This window comes from Oncorhynchus tshawytscha, linkage group LG02 (assembly GCF_018296145.1).
Source record: "Oncorhynchus tshawytscha isolate Ot180627B linkage group LG02, Otsh_v2.0, whole genome shotgun sequence".
Taxonomy (NCBI): domain Eukaryota; kingdom Metazoa; phylum Chordata; class Actinopteri; order Salmoniformes; family Salmonidae; genus Oncorhynchus; species Oncorhynchus tshawytscha.
Window position 1 is genome coordinate 8,382,170 of NC_056430.1, and position 21,028 is coordinate 8,403,197.

The 21,028-nt window shown below is 42.6% G+C and overlaps 1 protein-coding gene across 1 annotated transcript in view; it reads right to left on the reverse strand.

Annotated features, from left to right (window-relative positions):
* Positions 1 to 1,461: 1,461 nt before the first annotated feature.
* The window catches only part of LOC112221949 (glutaminase kidney isoform, mitochondrial-like), a 30,628-nt gene continuing 11,061 nt past the window's right edge, over positions 1,462 to 21,028 (reverse strand). Inside the window, exons 4-18 of the mRNA XM_042329931.1 lie at positions 18,727 to 18,856; positions 13,956 to 14,035; positions 13,510 to 13,673; positions 13,216 to 13,274; positions 9,250 to 9,282; positions 8,999 to 9,057; positions 8,823 to 8,889; positions 8,360 to 8,410; positions 7,342 to 7,518; positions 4,414 to 4,545; positions 4,139 to 4,231; positions 3,870 to 3,931; positions 3,590 to 3,666; positions 3,353 to 3,416; positions 1,462 to 2,050 (exon numbers count right to left, since the gene is read on the reverse strand). Of these exons, the coding sequence (XP_042185865.1) occupies positions 1,888 to 2,050; positions 3,353 to 3,416; positions 3,590 to 3,666; positions 3,870 to 3,931; positions 4,139 to 4,231; positions 4,414 to 4,545; positions 7,342 to 7,518; positions 8,360 to 8,410; positions 8,823 to 8,889; positions 8,999 to 9,057; positions 9,250 to 9,282; positions 13,216 to 13,274; positions 13,510 to 13,673; positions 13,956 to 14,035; positions 18,727 to 18,856 (1,411 nt within the window). The 3' untranslated portion in view covers positions 1,462 to 1,887. The remainder of the gene's footprint in view (positions 2,051 to 3,352; positions 3,417 to 3,589; positions 3,667 to 3,869; positions 3,932 to 4,138; positions 4,232 to 4,413; positions 4,546 to 7,341; positions 7,519 to 8,359; positions 8,411 to 8,822; positions 8,890 to 8,998; positions 9,058 to 9,249; positions 9,283 to 13,215; positions 13,275 to 13,509; positions 13,674 to 13,955; positions 14,036 to 18,726; positions 18,857 to 21,028) is intronic.

Below are 21,028 nucleotides of genomic sequence, written 5' to 3' on the forward strand. Positions count from 1 at the left end.
AATAGCTTTTAGTCTTTGTCAAATTTGAGCCATTTCATCCTTTTAGAAACTATCAGTCGACTAAAACTGGATAATTTTAGCGGAGTTTTAGTCATATTTTAATCAATGCATTTTCCACTAAATAACTCATATTTAGTCTTCTCCCTAACTTTGATCGTGTGCATATTCAGCCTTGTCCAACTAGGCTTACTAGTATAGTGTGTATACCCTCCTATAACGTAGCTGGGAAACTGCTATTGTGGAAGTAACAATAGCCGTGATTGGATACAGGTTAACCAATTAACAGCTGTGGTTTTCTACCCATCATAACCGCCTGACGGGGTTAAAATAACAGTGACTCGATTGAAAAAGGGGGAGAATCAGAGCTTTCCAACGAAGACAGAATTATTGCTGTATTGCTGATATTCAGTAAATAGCAGTAGTATTTCCAATCGGGAAAAAAAAGTAACTGCGACTTTTATTTGCGTACCGCGAGAGCGGCAACACTAATGAATCAGCAAATGGCAACGTATAGCTTCGGATGTGATCAAAGTAAAAAATATCGAACATGATTGTTCCTTAACAGAATAGAGGTTAGTTACAATTTAGAAGTTCTCTGAGCATCAGTTCAAAAAAGAGACGATTGAAGCGACCGCCTGGGAGCTGTGTGTGTTGGAAAGACTGGTAGGGCTATAAACTCAAGTAGCCCGGGCGCATGACAGGTGTGATCAGCCAATAAGAGAATTTAATTAAATATTCTGCAAAGGTATGCATGCTTCTGATTGGACAAAACAGATTAAAAGGAGCGTCACGTCAAATCTCGTTACATTTGCATCAACTCAAACGAAGAAAAACTTTTGTCATAGTTATATTTTCGAGGGCACCTCGTCTCGTTATAGGCATAGTTTTAGCCAGGAAAAATAGAATGTCGACAAATTTTTCGTCATAGAACACTGAACACTCATGATGTTGAACTTCTCCAACACTCACTCACAGGTCTCCTGTACATATCCAGCCTCACTCACAGGTCTCCTGTACATATCCAGCCTCACTCTCAGGTGTCCTCCTGTATATAAATCCAGCCTAGGAGAGGAGTAAATATTGCATACAAGATAGGGAGTCTGTCCCAAAGATCTCTCCTTCCTCCCAAAGCGTGCATTTCACTGATTTGAAGAACAATGACTGGTATAAGAAATAAGGTGGAAACACCCACTAGCCCACGCCTCCACCAATCCAATGCTTTTAGATTTGTGGGAAGTAGTGAACAAGTGTACACTTCAGGAGAACGTACATATTATTGGGACACACACAGGGACGTCAGAGAGATAAGTCCTGGTGGAAGGAGTAACACTACACTCTTAGGGGAAAAAAAGGTTCCAAAAGGGTTCTTTTTGGTTCCAGGTTTAAAAATGTTTGGTTCCAAGTAGAACCCTTTTGGGTGCCATGTAGAACACTCGGTGGAAAGGGTTCTACATGGAACCCCAAAAGAGTTCTACCTGGAACCAAAAAGGGTTCTTCAAAGGGTTCTCCAATAGGGATATCCGAAGAACCCTTTTAGGTTCTAGATACCTTTTTCTAAGCGTGTAGAGGGTTGCGTCCCTAATGGCATCCCTATTCCTCATACACACTACTAACCAAAACAAATGCACTAAAGGCCTATATAAAATAGAGTGCCACTTCGGACACTACCATTTGCAATTGAAAACTAAAATGAGTGTTTGTTATTGGACTTGGAGTCCCTCCATGTTTCAGTACGTTTTCTTCCGTTTGGGACCTAATGATTTATCAAGTAGGAGTGCTGATCTAGGATCAGGTCCTCAATGTCTATAATTATCTGTTTCATTACACCAAAATTGATGGTAGATCAGCACTGCTAATGGTAGAGCCTGATCCCAACGGCCCCCCTGATCACACCATGCCTTCAACAGTCTCTAGTTTAGGGGGGATGGGTATGATATCAGCCACTGGTAGTCTATCCTGTTCCTGGCAAGCCACCTGGTACTCCTGTAAGACCTTCACCACGGCACCGTGGCCAAACTGCAGGGCATCGTCCAGGGGAATACTGCTCCACCTGGAGGGAGGTGGTAAAGATGAGTCAGAACAATGTCAGATGTTACTCCACGCACTAACCTTTTGAGTAAAAACGACAGCCACAGAGGACAGAATGAGATGGAGAAATAAGGCATGAGGCTGGGGATATACAGTGAGTCCAGATAGCAGAGCAGCTAAGGGGTGTTGTTACTGTAGGTTGGAGGCTAAGTCAACAGAGACTGATATAGGTGGATGAATGAATGGAGGGGTGGAAGAAAAGAGGGGTGGATGAATGAACAGAGGAGTGGATGAATGAACAGAGGGGTGGATGAATGAACAGAGGGGTGGATGAATGAACAGAGGAGTGGATGAATGAACAGAGGGGTGGATGAATGAACAGAGGGGTGAATGAATGAACAGAGGGGTGAATGAATGAACAGAGGGGTGGATGAATGAACGGAGGGGTGGATGAATGAACAGAGGAGTGGATGAATGACTGGAGGAGTGAATGTATGAACAGATGGGTGGATGAATGAACAGAGGAGTGGATGAATGAACAGAGGGGTGGATGAATGAATGGAGGAGTGGATGAATGAACAGAGGGGTGGATGAATGAACAGAGGGGTGGATGAATGAATGGAGGAGTGAATGAATGAACAGAGGGGTGGATGAATGAACAGAGGGGTGGATGAATGAATGGAGGAGTGAATGAATGAACAGAGGAGTGGATGAATGAACAGAGGAGTGGATGAATGAATAGAGGGGTGGATGAATGAACAGAGGGGTGGATGAATGAACAGAGGGGTGGATGAATGAATGGAGGAGTGAATGAATGAACAGAGGGGTGGATGAATGAACAGAGGAGTGGATGAATGAATAGAGGAGTGGATGAATGAACAGAGGGGTGGATGAATGAACAGAGGTGTGGATGAATGAACAGAGGGGTGGATGAATGAACGGAGGGGTGGATGAATGAACGGAGGAGTGGATGAATAGAGGGGTGGATGAATGAACAGAGGAGTGGATGAATGAACAGAGGGGTGGATGAATGAACAGAGGGGTGGATGAATGAACAGAGGAGTGGATGAATGACTGGAGGAGTGAATGAATGACAGAGGGGTGGATGAATGAACGGAGGGGTGGATGAATGAACAGAGGGTGGATGAATGAACAGAGGGGTGGATGAATGAACAGAGGAGTGGATGAATGAACAGAGGGGTGGATGAATGAACGGAGGAGTGGATGAATGAACGGAGGGGTGGATGAATGAACGGAGGAGTGGATGAATGAACAGAGGGGTGGATGAATGAACAGAGGGGTGGATGAATGAATGCTACAGTACCTATCTTTCACAAAGGGGTTCACTTTGCAGGTGTCTGTTAGGAACCGTACCACTTCTACATGACCTGAGGACAAAACACTACGCATCTTAGGGGTAACACACACGCAATGCCTTATGATACACTTCTAGTGCATTATAACACCTGCTAGAAGCTGACATAACAACTAGCTGTAACATCACTATGATGCATTATAAGACATAACACCAACTAGGAGCCACCAATGGATTGTAGCTCACCCTCTGCTGCAGCCACGTGTAGAGCTGTCCTAGAGTCATAGTCTTTCAGCTCCATGTCCATCGAGGACAGAGCAAACCTGAGAGGACAGGATAGGAGACGAGTGATATTCTACATAACATTCCTCATTACCAAGACGTTTACTGTGAAGGACTGCTCGCGAGGAGAGAGTGCCATCTACAGCAGGTGACGAGTAGTAAAACAAACAATAAAATTACTTTGCATTAATTTAATAACCAGGTTGGTCTCTACATATAGCCTCCTAGATGATGGTTATTTTACCTTCTGAGGGCTGACACATCTCCACTGTAGGCCGCAAACATCAAGTTCACCACAGACTTGTTCTACAGATATAGCAGAGATAAACACAACTTAGACTGGATGGGACACTGGCACACAGCTACATAACCATTCATAGGACACAGCTACATAACCATTCATAGGACACATCATAACAAAAGCAAACTTAAACCTCACTTTATGTTTTAGTAAATATGATAAATTGTTGTTATGTTTACCTTATAACTCTCTTATGTCACAAAAGCCCTTACCCTATCATCCCCGTCCTGTCTTCGAGGGTCCTGCTTCTTGACAAAGTGTCTCAGGTTGTCATAGTTGTGGAAGTTAAACGAAGACACCAGCTCCTGAAAAACCAAAGCATGTCAAAAAGACAGTTCAGTCTCCGGTACAACATCGAGAGGCAGAAACATTATGTATGTGGTAACACTATTGAAGGGTACCTACATACAGACTTTATAACACATTCATAACCTGTACATAGGGAGATATTATTTATAACACCTGGAAATAAAGCTAGTAACGTTACCTGGCAGAAGTGTATTCCTCGGACACTGTTTCCAACCTTGTCTAAAGGAGGTGACCAACACATCACTCCCATGACGTTAGGGACAACCAACAGAACCGCTCCAGACACCCCAGACTTTGCAGGCAAGCCCACCTGAGAAAGAACCATACAGGGACCATACATGGACAGAGGGGTGGATGAACAGAGGGGTGGATGAATGAACAGAGGGGTGGATGAATGAACAGAGGGGTGGATGAATGAACAGAGGGGTGGATGAATGAACAGAGGGGTGGATGAATGAACAGAGGGGTGGATGAATGAACAGTGGGGTGGATGAATGAACAGAGGGGTGGATAAATGAACAGAGGGGTGGATATATGATAAAACATGTCAGTTTAAGCCTCCAACAAAAAATATATATATTTTTTTTTAAAGTGACCTTAATTTGACCAATACATGTTTAAAAGGTTTACGTTACCAAGACTATACGTTACCAAGACTATACGTTACCAAGACTATACGTTACCAAGACTATACGTTACCAAGACTATACGTTACCAAGACTATACGTTACCAAGACTATATGTTACCAAGACTATACGTTACCAAGACTATACGTTACCAAGACTATACGTTACCAAGACTATACGTTACCAAGACTATACGTTACCAAGACTATACGTTACCAAGACTATACGTTACCAAGACTATACGCTACCAAGACTATACGTTACCAAGACTATACATTACCAAGACTATACGTTACCAAAACTATACGTTACCAAGACTATACGCTACCAAGACTATACGTTACCAAGACTATACATTACCAAAGCTATACGTTACCAAGACTATACGTTACCAAGACTATACGTTACCAAGACTATACGCTACCAAGACTATACGTTACCAAGACTATACGTTACCAAAACTATAAGACTATACCAAGACTATACGCTACCAAGACTATACGTTACCAAGACTATACGTTACCAAAACTATACGTTACCAAGACTATACGCTGCTACCAAGACTATACGTTACCAAAACTATACGCTACCAAACTATACGTTACCAAGACTATACGTTACCAAGACTATACGTTACCAAGACTATACGTTACCAAGACTATACGTTACCAAACTATACGCTACCAAGACTATACGTTACCAAGACTATACGTTACCAAGACTATACGTTACCAAAACTATACGTTACCAAGACTATACGCTACCAAGACTATACCAAAATGTTACCAAAACTATACGCTACCAAGACTATACATTACCAAGTAAATACCAAGACTATACGATTTAAATTAAAAAAATATATTTTATTTCCAAGACTATACGCTACCAAGACTATAACATACCAAGACTATACATGTTTAAATACAAAACTATACGGTAGTACCAAGACTATACGTATAACAAGACTAACTACTGTTAACTACAAAACTGGATAACTACTGTATAACCAAGACTACTGGATAACTACTGTTACCAAGACTACTATATGACTACTACTACAAAACTACTATATGACTACTATAACTACAAGACTACTGGATAACTACTATATAACTACTACCAAGACTATATGTACTACCAAAACTATACTACTGTTACCAAGACTATACGTTACCAAGACTACTATATGTTACTGTAAACTACTACGCTACCAAGACTATAACTACTAAGACTACACGTATAACCAAAACTATATGACTACTGTTACCAAGACTATACGCTACCAAGACTACTATATGTTACCAAGACTATAACATTACTAAAGCTATGACTACTGTATAACTACTGTATAACTACTAAAATGTTAACTACAAAACTATAACTACGTATAACTACAAGACTACTATATGACTACTGTTAACAAAACTATATGACTACCAAGACTATAACTACTTACTACAAGACTATATATCTACTGTATAACTACTAAAACTACTATATGACTACTAAGACTATAACTACTACTACAAGACTACTGTATAACTACGTTACCAAGACTATAACTACTATATGACTACTGTATAACTACAAAACTACTACGTTACTACAAGACTATATGTTACTACAAAATGTTACCAAGACTATACGTTAACTACAAAATATTAACTACAAAACTATAAGTTACCAAGACTATACGTTACCAAAATGTTACCAAGACTATATATAACTACTGTTATAATGTTACTAAGACTATATATAACTACTGTATAACTACTATATGACTACTGGATAACTACTATATAACTACTGTATAACTACTATATAACTACTATATAACTACTATATGACTACTGTATAACTACAATATAACTACAATATAACTACTGTATAACTACTACATAACTACAATATAACTACTGTATAACTACTATATAACTACAATATAACTACTGTATAACTACTATATGACTACTGTATAACTACTATATGACTACTGTATAACTACAATATAACTACTATATAACTGCTGTATAACTGCTATATAACTACTATATAACTACAGTATAACTACTGTATAACTACTATATAACTACTATATAACTACTGTATAACTACTATATGACTACTGTATAACTACTATATGACTACTGTATAACTACTATATGAATACTGTATAACTACTATATAACTACTATATAACTACTATATGAATACTGTATAACTACTATATAACTACTATATAACTACTGCATAACTACTGTATAACTACTATATAACTACTATATAACTACTGTATAACTACTATATAACTACTATATAACTACTATATAACTACTATATAACTACTATATAACTACTATATAACTACTGTATAACTACTATATAACTACTATATAACTACTGTATAACTACTATATGACTACTATATAACTACTATATGACTACTATATAACTACTATATGACTACAGTTTGACTTACATGGAAGGCCATCTGCCCAGAGAAGTCGTACATGCCGCAGGAGTGCATGAGACTCAGGGTATTCCGTACGGCCTCGGCACTCAGCACCCGCTCGCCTGTGATTGGGCAGATGCCCCCATGGGCCAGCGTGGCGGCCATGACACTCCCAGACTCACAGGTCACCTCTATGGAACACAGCTGAAAGGAAATAATTTATTTACTCAAACATAGAGAGAGTGTCTACAGTGTCTGTGACTCCGGTGTCTGTGACTCGGTGTCTGTGTCTACAGTGTCTGTGACTCGGTGTCTGTGTCTACAGTGTCTGTGACTCGGTGTCTGTGTCTACAGTGTCTGTGACTCGGTGTCTGTGTCTACAGTGTCTGTGACTCGGTGTCTGTGACTCAGTGCCCGTGACTCAGTGTCTGTGACTCATCATACATACTGTATAGAGGTGATGCTCTATGACATTTTCCAGTAATAAATCATCATGATGCATTAGTAGAAATATTCAACATATACACAGCATCACAGTATCACAGTATCACAGCATCACAGTATCACAGTATCACAGTATCACATTATCACAGCATCACAGTATCACAGTATCACAGCATCACAGTATCACAGCATCACAGTATCACATTATCAGAGCATCACAGTATCACAGTATCACAGCATCACATTATCACAGCATCACAGTATCACATTATCACAGTATCACAGCATCACAGTATCACAGCATCACAGTATCACAGCATCACAGTATCACAGCATCACAGTATCACAGCATCACAGTATCACAGCATCACAGTATCACATTATCACAGTATCACAGCATCACATTATCACAGCATCACAGTATCACAGCATCACAGTATCACATTATCACAGCATCACATTATCACAGCATCACAGCATCACATTATCACAGCATCACAGTATCACAGCATCACAGTATCACAGCATCACAGTATCACAGCATCACAGTATCACAGCATCACAGTGTGGTAAAGTGCTATCTTGAGGATGTATCGTTTACCTGGAAGTAGAAGTCCAGTGCATCAATCATTTCTGCCCCACGAGGAAAACACTGTAGATGGAAACCAGTTTATAATATCATTTCTGCCCCAAGGTGGAAAACACTGCAGATGGAAACCAGTTTATAATAGCAATAAGGCCTGATGGGGTGTGGTATATGGCGGCAAAAATCTGTTCTTAGGCGTGACGTATCGCAGAGTATATGTGCCAAAGCCAGGTTAATAAACCACTGACCAAGCTCCAAGCTAATTAGATTCAGATGTGTGTAATTAGGCTGATGTATTCAACAAACAGGATGATACTGGCCTTCACACACCCACCTTCTCACTCCATTACAGTAACAACATGTGGAAAAAGTCAAGGGGTCTGAATACTTTCCAAATGCCCTGTACATGTTCCCTTCTGTTTTTTTATTTTCATTCAAAGCTATTAAAACAAGTTCCACTCTCTCTACCTTTACTGACCTTCTTCTCTTTGAGGTAATATCCAATTGCAAAATTTCTGTCGCCTGTTTCTTTTTCAGACTGGAACCTGAGAGACACAGAGACCAAAAAATCACATCAATAATGCAACAAAGAGAAACTGTTTTAGAAATGTTTTTTTTTCTGGCAAATTTAAGACATTAGCAAAAAAAACTCACGTGGCATTGCTGAACCCCACGTACTCTTGACCAGCCATCTTCTTGATGAAATCCATCACCTGAGGACAAAAGATGACTGATATTTAGTTATTCTCCCGTGGCAAAGACAAGAGAAATGCTGGCTTGGGGTGGGGTGGCGTGGTATTGTGTCAAGATTGTATTGTGTGTTCTACTAAACGCTATTGTATATGTGTCAATGTCAGGTGAGATGTACGGAATGACATGAATGATATGTACAGTATAGTACTTACATAGTCAAACTTCTCTGCCTTGTTTGAGCCAGGCTAGTGACACAGAGAAGGGGGAAGAACAGACATAAACAAAATTCATGTACCGTAAAAGCAATGTAAAAGACACTCACATTAAAAGGCCTTTAGCTAAGTCAACCACAGGGTAGCAGTCTTCTTAAGGACTTTAGAATTACAGGAGGCTGAACAATTTACTATAGTATTAGGCTCTGTATCTGTCCTCGTGCTCCTAGACCTTAGTGCTGCTTTTGATACCATCGATCACCACGTTCTTTTTGAGAGATTGGAAACCCAAATTGGTCTACACGAACACGTTCTGGCCTGGTTTAGATCTTATCTGTCGGAAAGATATCAATTTGTCTCTGTGAATGGTTTGTCCTCTGACAAATCAACTGTAAATGTCGGTGTTCCTCAAGGTTCCATTTTAGGACCACTATTGTTTTCACTATATATTTTACCTCTTGGGGATGTCTTTCGAAAACATAATGTTAACTCTCACTGCTATGCGGATGACACACAGCTGTACATTTCAATGAAACATGGTGAAGCCCCAAAATTGCCCTCGCTGGAAGCCTGTGTTTCAGACATAAGGAAGTGGATGGCTGCAAACGTTCTACTTTTAAACTCGGACAAAACAGAGATGCTTGTTCTAGGTCCCAAGAAACAAAGAGATCTTCTGTTGAATCTGACAATTAATCTTGATGGTTGTACAGTCGTCTCAAATAAAACTGTATAGGACCTCGGCGTTTACTCTGGAACCTGATCTCTCTTTTGACGAACATATCAAGACCATTTCAAGGACAGCTTTTTTCCATCTACGCAACATTGCAAAAATCAGAAACTTTCTGTCCAAAAATTATGCTGAAAAGTTAATCCATGCTTTTGTTACTTCTAGGTTAGACTACTGCAATGCTCTACTTTCCGGCTACCCGGATAAAGCACTAAATAAACTTCAGTTAGTGCTAAATACAGCTGCTAGAATCCTGACTAGAACCACAACATTTGATCATATTACTCCAGTGCTAGCCTCCCTACACTGGCATGGGCTTGCTCCTACTTATCTCTCTGATTTGGCCCTGTCCTACATACCTACACGTATGCTCCGGACACAAGAAGCAGGCCTCCTAATTGTCCCTAGAATTTCTAAGCAAACAGCTGGAGGCAGGGCTTTCTCCTATAGAGCTCCATTTTTATGGAATGGTCTGCCTACCCATGTGAGACGCAGACTCGGTCTCAACCTTTAAGTCTTTACTGAAGACTCATCTCTTCAGTAGGTCATATGATTGAGTGTAGTCTGGCCCAGGAGTGGGAAGGTGAACAAAAAGGCTCTGGAGCAACGAACCGCCCTTGCTGTCTCTGCCTGGCCGGTTCCCCTCTCTCCACTGAGATTCTCTGCCTCTAACCCTATTACAGGGACTGAGTCACTGGCTTACTGGTGCTCTTCCATGCCGTCCCTAAGAGGGGTGCGTTACCTGAGTGGGTTGAGTCACTGACGTGATCTTCCTGTCTGGGTTGGCGCCCCCTTGGGTTGTGCCTTGGCGGAGATCTTTGTGGGCTATACTCGGCCTGGTCTCAGGATGGTAAGTTGGTGGTTGAAGATATCCCTCTAGTGGTGTGGGGGCTGTGCTTTGGCAAAGTGGGTGGGGTTATATCCTGCCTGTTTGGCCCTGTCCGGGGGTATCATCGGATGGGGCCACAGTGTCTCCTGACCCCTCCTATCTCAGCCTCCAGTATTTATGCTGCTGTAGTTTAAGTGTTGGGGGGCTAGGGTCAGTCTGTTATATCTGGAGTACTTCTCCTGTCTTATCCGGTGTCCTGTGTGTATTTAAGTATGCTCTCTCTAATTCTATCTGTCTTTCTTTCTTTCTTTCTCTCTCTCGGATGACCTGAGCCCTAGGACCATGCCTCAGGACTACATGGCATGATGACTACTTGCTGTCCCCAGTCCACCTGGCCGCCTTATCCTCTCCTCTCGGATGAGAGGAGAGTACCCCAGCATGGTGTGTGGATGAGAGGAGAGTACCCCAGCATGGTGTGAGGATGAGAGGAGAGTACCCCAGCATGGTGTGAGGATGAGAGGAGAGTACCCCAGCATGGTGTGAGGATGAGAGGAGAGTCCCCCAGCATGGTGAGTTGATGAGAGGAGAGTCACCCAGCATGGTGTGAGGACTACTGACTACACTACTGACGACACTACTGACGACACTACTGACTACACTACTGACGACACTACTGACTACACTACTGACTACACTACTGACTACACTACTGACGACACTACTGACTACACTACTGGCGACACTACTGACTACCCTGCTGACTACACTACTGACTACACTACTGATGACACTACTGACTACACTACTGACTACCCTGCTGACTACACTACTGATGACACTACTGACACACTACTGACGACACTACTGACTACACTACTGACTACCCTGCTGACGACACTACTGACACACTACTGACTACACTACTGACTACACTACTGACTACACTACTGGCTACACTACTGATGACACTATTGACTACACTACTGACTACACTACTGACTACACTACTGACTACACTACTAACTATACTACTGGCTACACTACTGATGCCACTACTGACGACACTATTGACTACACTACTGACTACACTACTGATGACACTATTGACTACACTACTGACTACACTACTGATGACACTATTGACTACACTCCTGACTACACTACTGACGACACTACTGATGACACTACTGACGACACTACTGACTACACTACTGGCGACACTACTGGCGACACTACAGACTACACTATTGTACTATGTGACTACTATCTACAGCCATGCCAGATATACCCGGGTTCAAATACTGTTTGACTGAGCTTGAACGTTACACAATGGGACCAATAGAAAAGACGACGAGCAGACTAGCATGTGTCAGGGGACAAAGCCAAATTAGGTCAGTGTTGGGTCCAAGGTTGGCAGGCAACCTGGATCTTAGTTCTGTGTTTGTATTTGTTTTACATGTCAAACATTGAACTGGTTTCAGCCACGTGGATTCAGAAACCACTGAACCGTCAGTGGGGTTTCAGCCACGTGGATTCAGAAACCACTGAACCGTCAGTGGGGTTTCAGCCACGTGGATTCAGAAACCACTGAACCGTCAGTGGGGTTTCAGCCACGTGGATTCAGAAACCACTGAACCGTCAGTGGGGTTTCAGCCACGTGGATTCAGAAACCACTGAACCGTCAGTGGGGTTTCAACCACGTGGATTCAGAAACCACTGAACCGTCAGTGGGGTTTCAGCCACGTGGATTCAGAAACCACTGAACCGTCAGTGGGGTTTCAGCCACGTGGATTCAGAAACCACTGAACCGTCAGTGGGGTTTCAGCCACGTGGATTCAGAAACCACTGAACCGTCAGTGGGGTTTCAGCCACGTGGATTCAGAAACCACTGAACCGTCAGTGGGGTTTCAACCACGTGGATTCAGAAACCACTGAACCGTCAGTGGGGTTTCAGCCACGTGTATTCAGAAACCACTGAACCGTCAGTGGGGTTTAGCCACGTGGATTCAGAAACCACTGAACCGTCAGTGGGGTTTCAGCCACGTGGATTCAGAAACCACTGAACCGTCAGTGGGGTTTCAACCACGTGGATTCAGAAACCACTGAACCGTCAGTGGGGTTTCAACCACGTGGATTCAGAAACCACTGAACCGTCAGTGGGGTTTCAGCCACGTGGATTCAGAAACCACTGAACCGTCAGTGGGGTTTCAGCCACGTGGATTCAGAAACCACTGAACCGTCAGTGGGGTGTCAGCCACGTGGATTCAGAAACCACTGAACCGTCAGTGGGGTTTCAGCCACGTGGATTCAGAAACGTACTGACAGTGACGTATATCGTTGACACATCATTGAGGGTGGGTTGTTTTAGGGGAAGATTCAATCAGGCAGGATATACTCATAGCCTAGTTACCTTGATAAGAGAGCTGATGACAATGGCTCCAGCATTCACCATGGGGTTGTGGGGTTTGTCTAGGCACACAAGTATCAGGGTTAAAACAGATTTAACACAGTATATTCATAGAAGTGGAATTTTGAGCAACAAGTCTTAAGACAGACGATATCATGTCCACTTGGTATAAAGTAGAAGAACTATCTTGTCACTTTGAACTCACGTGGCCTTAACTTCTACTGAAATCAAATCGTATTCTTCCGCCAAACTAACTAACACCCCTACAATATAGCAAGGGTTCCCCTTTATACCCACCTTCCTCATCCAGGTAGAGCTTGTTGAACTTGAGTCCGCTGGGCTCCATCCCCACATAGCGGTGTACCTTCTCTGTCCCAGCCTCGTGGATAGCCACAGCATACTCCAGAGGCTTCACACACGACTGGAGGCAGAAGGGCTGCTTGCTTTCTCCTACTGAGTGTCTGGAGGGAGGAGACAGGGAGGAGACAGGGGAAGAAAGGGAAAGGAGAAGATGGAGGAAGACAGAAAAAAAAGAGAGGACAGGAGGAGAGAGGAAAACAGGGGAAGAGATAGGAAGAGAAACCAGGGAAGAAAGAAGAAAGGGAGAGAAGGCCTAGTTGTCAGCATAAGTAACTATTTCACATTCAGTTATGTTTTTAAATCACTTTTAATCTGCCAGACATCCTCTGTCCATCTACAGTACACAGAGACACACCCCCAGAGATCAGGACTATTGTACATACCTCTGTCCATCTACAGTACACAGAGACACACCCCAGAGATCAGGACTGAACTTGGCCAGGTGGGGAATGTAGACTGCTACCTGTAACCAGGAAGTACAGACAGACCATTAGAACAGGTGCATGTTTCCAGCTCCAACACAGTGCAGTAATATCTAGAAATGCAGTTAGCCCTGCCCCCCACCCATTTTTTTAAAGAAATATCAGAACTAACAATGTCAGAGTCTGGAATAAAAACAGTGCCTTCGGAAAAGTATCAGACCGTTTGAATTTTTCCACATTTTGTTACGTTACATCCTTATTCTACATCCTTATTCGATTAAATATTTTATTTTCCTGAGCAATCTAAACACGATACCCCATAATGGCAAATGTTTAAAAAATAAATAACAGAAATACCTTATTTACATAAGTATTCAGATCCTTTGCTATGAGACTCGAAATTTCCATTGATCATCCTTGAGTTGTTTCTACAACTTGATTGTAGAACCCAATGGTCACTCAGACAGAGCTCTAGAGTTCCTATGTGGAGATGGGAGAACCTTCCAGAAGGACAACCATCTATGCAGCACTCCACCAATCAGGCATTTATGGTACAGTGGCCAGACAGAAGCGACTCTTCAGTAAAAGGCACATGACAGCCCGCTTGGAGTTTGCCAAAAGGCACCTAAAGACTCTCAGACCATGAAAAACAAGATTCTTTGGTCTGATGAAACTAAGATTGAACTGTTTGGCCTGAATGCCAAGTGTCACGACTGGAGGAAACCTGGCACCACCTCTATGGTGAAGCATGGTGGTGGAAGCATCTTGCTGTTCGGATGTTTCTCAGCGGAAGGGACTGGGAGACTAGTCAGGACCGAGTCAAAGATTAACGGAGCAAAGTACGGATAGATCCTTGATGAAAACCTGCTCCAGAGTGCTCGGGATCTCAGACCGGGGTGAAGGTTCACCTTCCATCAGGACAATGACCCTAAGCACACAGCCTAGACAACACAGGAGTGGCTTTGGGACAGGTCTGTGAATGTCCTTGAGTGGCCCCGCCAGAGCCCGGACTTGAATCCGATCGAACATCTCTGTAGAGACCTGAAAAAAACTGTGCAGCAACGCTCCCCATCCAACCTGACAGAGCTTGAGAGGATCTGCAGAGAGGAATGGGAGAAACTCCTCAAATTCAGGTGTGCCAAGCTTGTAGTGTCATACACAAGAAGACTTGAGGCTGTAATCACTGCCAAAGGTGCTTCAACAAAGTACTGAATTATTATGTACTGAATACTTGTGTAATGTGATTTCAGTTTATTAATTAATAATTTTGCACGCCCAATTTTTCAGTTTTTGATTTGTTAAAAAAAATTGAAATATCCAATAAATGTCGTTCCACTTCATGATTGTGTTCCACTTGTTGTTGATTCTTCACAAAAAAATACAGTTTTATATCTTTATGTTTGAAGCCTGAAATGTGGCAAAAGGTCGCAAAGTTCAAGGGGGCCGAATACTTTCGCAAGGCACTGTATATATATATATATATATATATATATATGGTGTGTATAGACAGTATGGACAGTATATGAATGGAAATGGTGTGTACAGCAGTGGTTATACAGTACCAGTCAAAAGTTTGGACACACCTACTCATTCAAGGGTTTTTACTATTTTCTACATTGTAGAATAATAGTGAAGACATCAAAACTATGAAATAACACATATTGAATCATGTCGTAACCAAAAAAAGTGTTAAACAAATCTAAATATATTTTAGACTTGAGATTCTTCAAAGTAGCCACCCTTTGCCTTGATGACAGCTTTGCACCCTCTGTGCATTCTCTCAAACAGCTTCATGGGGTAGTCACATGGAATGCATTTCACTATTGGCTCCACTCTGCTCACATACTCTGCTGGAGATAGAAGCTGTTTTTCAGTCTCTCTGTCTCCGCCTTCTAGATGATAGTGGGGTGAACTGGCCGTGGCTTGGGTGGCTGAGATCTTTGATGATCTTCTTGGCCTTCCTATGATGGGTGTTGTAGATGTCCGGAAGGGCAGACAGTACGCCCCCAGTAATGCGTTGGACTTACTGCACCACCCTCTGGAGAGCCCTGCGGTTGAGGGTGGTACAGTTGGTATATTGGGCGGTGATGCAGCCCAACAGAATGCTCTCGATGGTGCATCTATAGAAGTTCATGGTGTCTTAGGGGCCAAGACAAATTTATTCAGCCTTGTGAGTTTGAAGAGGTGCTCTTGCGCTGTCTTCACAACGCTGTCGGTGTGGACGGACCATTTCTGTTCCTAAGTGATGTGCAGGTTGAGGAACTTGAAGTTTTTTACCCTGTCCATTTAGTTCAGTTACCTTCGCCTTCTTGGGTACAAGAACAATGAAGGACATCTTGAAGCAAGTGGGGACAACAGACTGGGATAGTGAGAGATTGAATGTCCGTAAACACTCCACCCAGTCCAGCAGCCTTGCAGCCTTGTTAACACGCTTGAACGACTTAATCACGTCGGCCAAGAAGATCGGGAGCACACGGTCCTCGTGAGCGACGGGAGCCCACGTCGGCGGCTCTGTGTTCTTTTCCTCGAAGCGGATGAAAAAGGTGTTCAGCTTGTCTGGCAGTGAGGAGTCAGTGTCCACGATGTGGCTTTCCCTTTATGATTCGTGATTGTCTGGAGTCCCTGCCACATGCTTCTTGTGTCTGAGCCGTTGACTTGCAACTCCACTTTGTCCCTGTACTGTTGTTTTGTCTCTTTGATTGCCTTACGGAGGTCGTAGCTGGTCTGTTTGTACACAACCATGTTTCCAGTCACCTTGCCTCGGTTAAATGATGTGGTTCACGCTTTCAGTTTTGCTAGAATGCTGCCATCTATTCACAGTTTTCTGGTTTGGACAAGTTCTAATCATCACAGTAGGAACAACATCCTCTATCCACTTCCTGATAAACCCAGTCACTGAGTCAGTGTATACTGATGCGACCAGGAACATTTCCCAGTCCGCGTGAACAAAACAGTCTTGAAGCATAGATTCCAATTGGTCAGACCAACGTTGGACAGTTATTACCACAGGTGCTTCTAGTTTAAGTTTCTGCCTATAGGCGGGGAGGAGCAGCATGGAGGCGTAATCTAATTTGCCAGAGATAGGGCGGGGGAGTGCACTGTAGCCATCCCCGAAGGGAGAGTAACAATGGCCAAGTGTGTTCTCCCTGTGTGTAGCACAGGAGATGTGTTGTTTGAATTTCAGGAGTGTTTACCTCAGATTTCCTTTATTAGATGCCTAGTTACAATAAGTGCGGCCTCAGGATATGTGGTTTCCAGTTTACACAAAGTCCAGTGTAGCTCATTGAGAGTTGTCGTGGTGTCGGCTTGGGGGGAAATATACAGTTGATGGAAGTTTGCATACACTTAGGTTGAACTTATTACAACTCGTTTTTCAACCACTCCCCAAATTTCTTGCTAACAAACTGTAGTTCTGTCAAGTCGGTTATGACATCTACTTTGTGCACGGCACAAGTAATTGTTCCAACAATTGTTTACAGACAGATTATTTAACTTATAATTCACTGTATCATAATTCCAGTGGGTCAGAAGTTTACATACACTAAGTTGACTGTGCCTTTAAACAACTTGGAAAATTCCAGAAAATGATGTCATGGCTTTAGAAGCTTCTGAAGCTTCCTAATTTGAGTCAGTTGGAGGTGTACCTGTGGATGTATTTCAAGGCCTACCTTCAAAAGCAGTGCCTCTTTGCTTGACATCATGGGAAAATCAAAAGAAATCAGCCAAGACCTCCAAATTTTTTTTAGACCTCCTGCTTTGCTGCAGGAGGGACTGGTGCACTTCACAAAATAGATGGCATCATAAGGAAGTAAAATTATGTGGATATATTGAAGCAACAACTCAAGATATCAGTCAGGAAGTTAAAGCTTGGTCGCAAATGGGTTTTCCAAATGGACAATGACCACAAGCATTCTTCCAAAGTTGTGGCAAAATGGCTTAAGGACAACAAAGTCAAGGTATTGAAGTGGCTCTGACCTCAATCCTATAGAACATTTGTGGGCAGAACTGAAAAAGCGTGTGAAAGAAAGGAGGCCTACAAACCTGACTCAGTTACACCAGCTCTGTCAGGAGGAATGGGCCACAATTCACCCAACTTATTGTGGGAAGCTTGTGGAAGGCTACCTGAAAGGTTGACCCAAGTTAAACAATTTAAAGGCAATGCTACCAAATACTGATTGAGTGTATGTAAACTTCTGACCCACTGGGAATGTGATGAAAGAAATAAAAGCTGAAATAAATAATTCTCTCTGCTATTATTCTGACATTTCACATTCTTAAAATAAAGTGGTGATCCTAACTGACCTAAAACAGTGAATTTTTACTAGGATTAAATGTCAGGAATTGTGAAAAACTGAGTTTAAATGTATTTAAACATACATCTAAGATGTATTAAACTTCCGACTTCAACTGTATATGGCGGTGACAATAACCTAAGTAAATGATCTCAGGAGGTAATGCAGTCAGGCGTTTGATGGTGAGGTATCCCAGATCGGGAGAACAAATGGACATAAGTTCCTATACATTACCAGAATCGCACCCTGATCTGTTAATCATGACACATACCCTTCCCTGCAGCAATCACATTAAATCAGAAGCAGGTCTTGAAGCCAATACTGTACACGTTAAACAGCTACTACTGCACACATTAAACAGATACTACTGTACACATTAAACAGATACTACTGTACACATTAAACAGATACTACTGTACAAGGTAAACTAATATACTTACATGTCCGTCATGGTTTTTCTGGACGGTGTCGTAGATTTGATCTATCTTTGTTACAAAGGCATCAAACTCAGGGATGATGAACTTCTTTCTGAAGGCCTGAATCAGAAGCACTATGTTCCCACCAACACACCTGAGGATCGTTACAACAACAACATTTTAATTAGAACTGAAATAAGGAAATGAATACCCTTTGTCATTGAACCAGAACCCTGGAACATGCATTCTGAATTACACAGCGTTAGACTCAACTGTCTTTTCCCATTAAGGAGAGTGTTTCAACTATGGCAATGAATTGGAGTTAATAACTATGAAAGGATTCTCATTCAGAGTAAATTATTGTCGGTTCAGAAACCAGTGCTTCTCATAGTGTACATTTTAAAGGGTCTACTCCCAGCTAGCACATTACGTTCTGAGAACCATATGTTTATTAGAGTGTGGTTGTCCTGTGGTTATTTTGCATACAACCTTCCCACAACATTCTGGAAAATGTGCAGGATACACAGCTAGCACATAGGTGGGAATTTCAGTACTTCAGCATAACGTTTCATACAGGTTTCCTCTTGGTTCTAGTACAATAATGTTCTCATAACATTAAGAAAACGTTCCATAAAAACCACACAAGGAAACATTGGTAACGTTCAAAGAACGTTCTAAGAATGTTATTTAAGAACATGCATTCTGTTCTCAGCGTCAACAAAACTCATTGTAAAAAGTTCTCAGAACCTCCCTGGTAACCTAAAAATGTACGTTCCCAGACCAGACAAAATGTTCATTTCCATTCTCAGAACGTTTACAAAACTTTCAGTTTTACCAGACACATATGGTTTCGTTCCCAGAACCAGTCGGAAACCAAAAACGTACTTTCCCTCAACTTCCAAGGAGCCAAATGTGCTAGCTGAGTATTCTACACAGTAGGTTATTCATAAATAAAGGTTTGTGAAAAGTTAAAAGGCCTATCATATGTCTTTGTTGTGAGCAGAGAGATGGGTTGGGTTGTAGGACATAATAAGGCATTGATCGGCCTTTTAATAGGATACATGGATACATAATTAGCTGTGTGTGTCACGGACAATAACGTTTACATTCTCACATGGCTCAGCTGAACCCTATTTTCAAACCACTTTATCAGCACCAAGATGAGGAAACAAAAACAACAACAGTAGAAGAAGTGGAATAACGGTCATTCAGGAAGTGTCACTCGGTGCTGCCTCAAAGGAATCATCGGGAAAGATTACAGTATCTTTTCAAAGAACTGTTAGCAGTTTCTTAAAGCGACAGTACACAATTCTAATTATAATCAAATAAGTAAGTTAATAAGTAACAATACACTAACTCCTGACTCCAGAGTTATAAATCAGAGTCATGGTGTGTCATGATAAAGACTAAACATCTATCATTTTGGCTATGTGTATGTGTGTGTATGTGTGTGCATGCGTGTGTGTGTGTGTATGTGTGTGTATGTGTGTGCATGCGTGTGTATGTGTGTGTATGTGTGTGCATGCGTGTGTATGTGTGGCCCCAAGGTCCAAGCCAGCTGGCATCTATCAATCCGAGTCGTTGCCTGCCCTGTAGCCCACAACAAGACTACCCACCCACTGCCCTCACACAAATACATGCAGACAATACGTAGGCGAGCGCACCGCGTGAGAGGACACATGCTGTTGTCTCTAGCTAACTCTGAAATATGACTTTGTCTTGAAGATTAAATGACAGACAGAGAGAGAGGAGCGGTCTGTCTGTCTGTCTGTCTGTCTGCGTGTGTGTGACAGAGAGAAATACAGTATAGTGTAGGCCTACAACAGACCCTGGATTAATCATGTGGAATGCTGAAGGGGTCAGGGTATTTATAGCCTGCCTCTACCATGGCACTTTGCAGTAAGAGGAGACAGAAATGTGATGACAGTGTGTTCGAGAGGCAGAGAGGGGTAGAGAGGGGTGGAGAGGGGTAGAGAGGGGTGGAGAGGGGTAGAGGGGGTAGAGAGGGGTGGAGAGGGGTAGAGAGGGGTGGAGAGGGGTAGAGAGGGGTGGAAAGGGGTAGAGAGGGGTAGAAAGGGGTAGAGAGGGGTAGAGGGGGAAAAGGGGTAGAGAGGGGTGGACTGGGGTAGAGAGGGGTAGAGAGGGGTGGAGAGGGGTAGAGAGGGTGGAGAGGGGTAGAGAGGGTGGAGAGGGGTAGAGAGGGTGGAGAGAGGGGTAGAGAGGGGTGGAGAGGGGTGGAGAGGTGGAAAGGTGTGGAGAGGGCTAGAGAGGGGTAGAGAGAGGTGGAAAGGTGTGGAGAGGGCTAGAGAGGGGTGGAAAGGTGTGG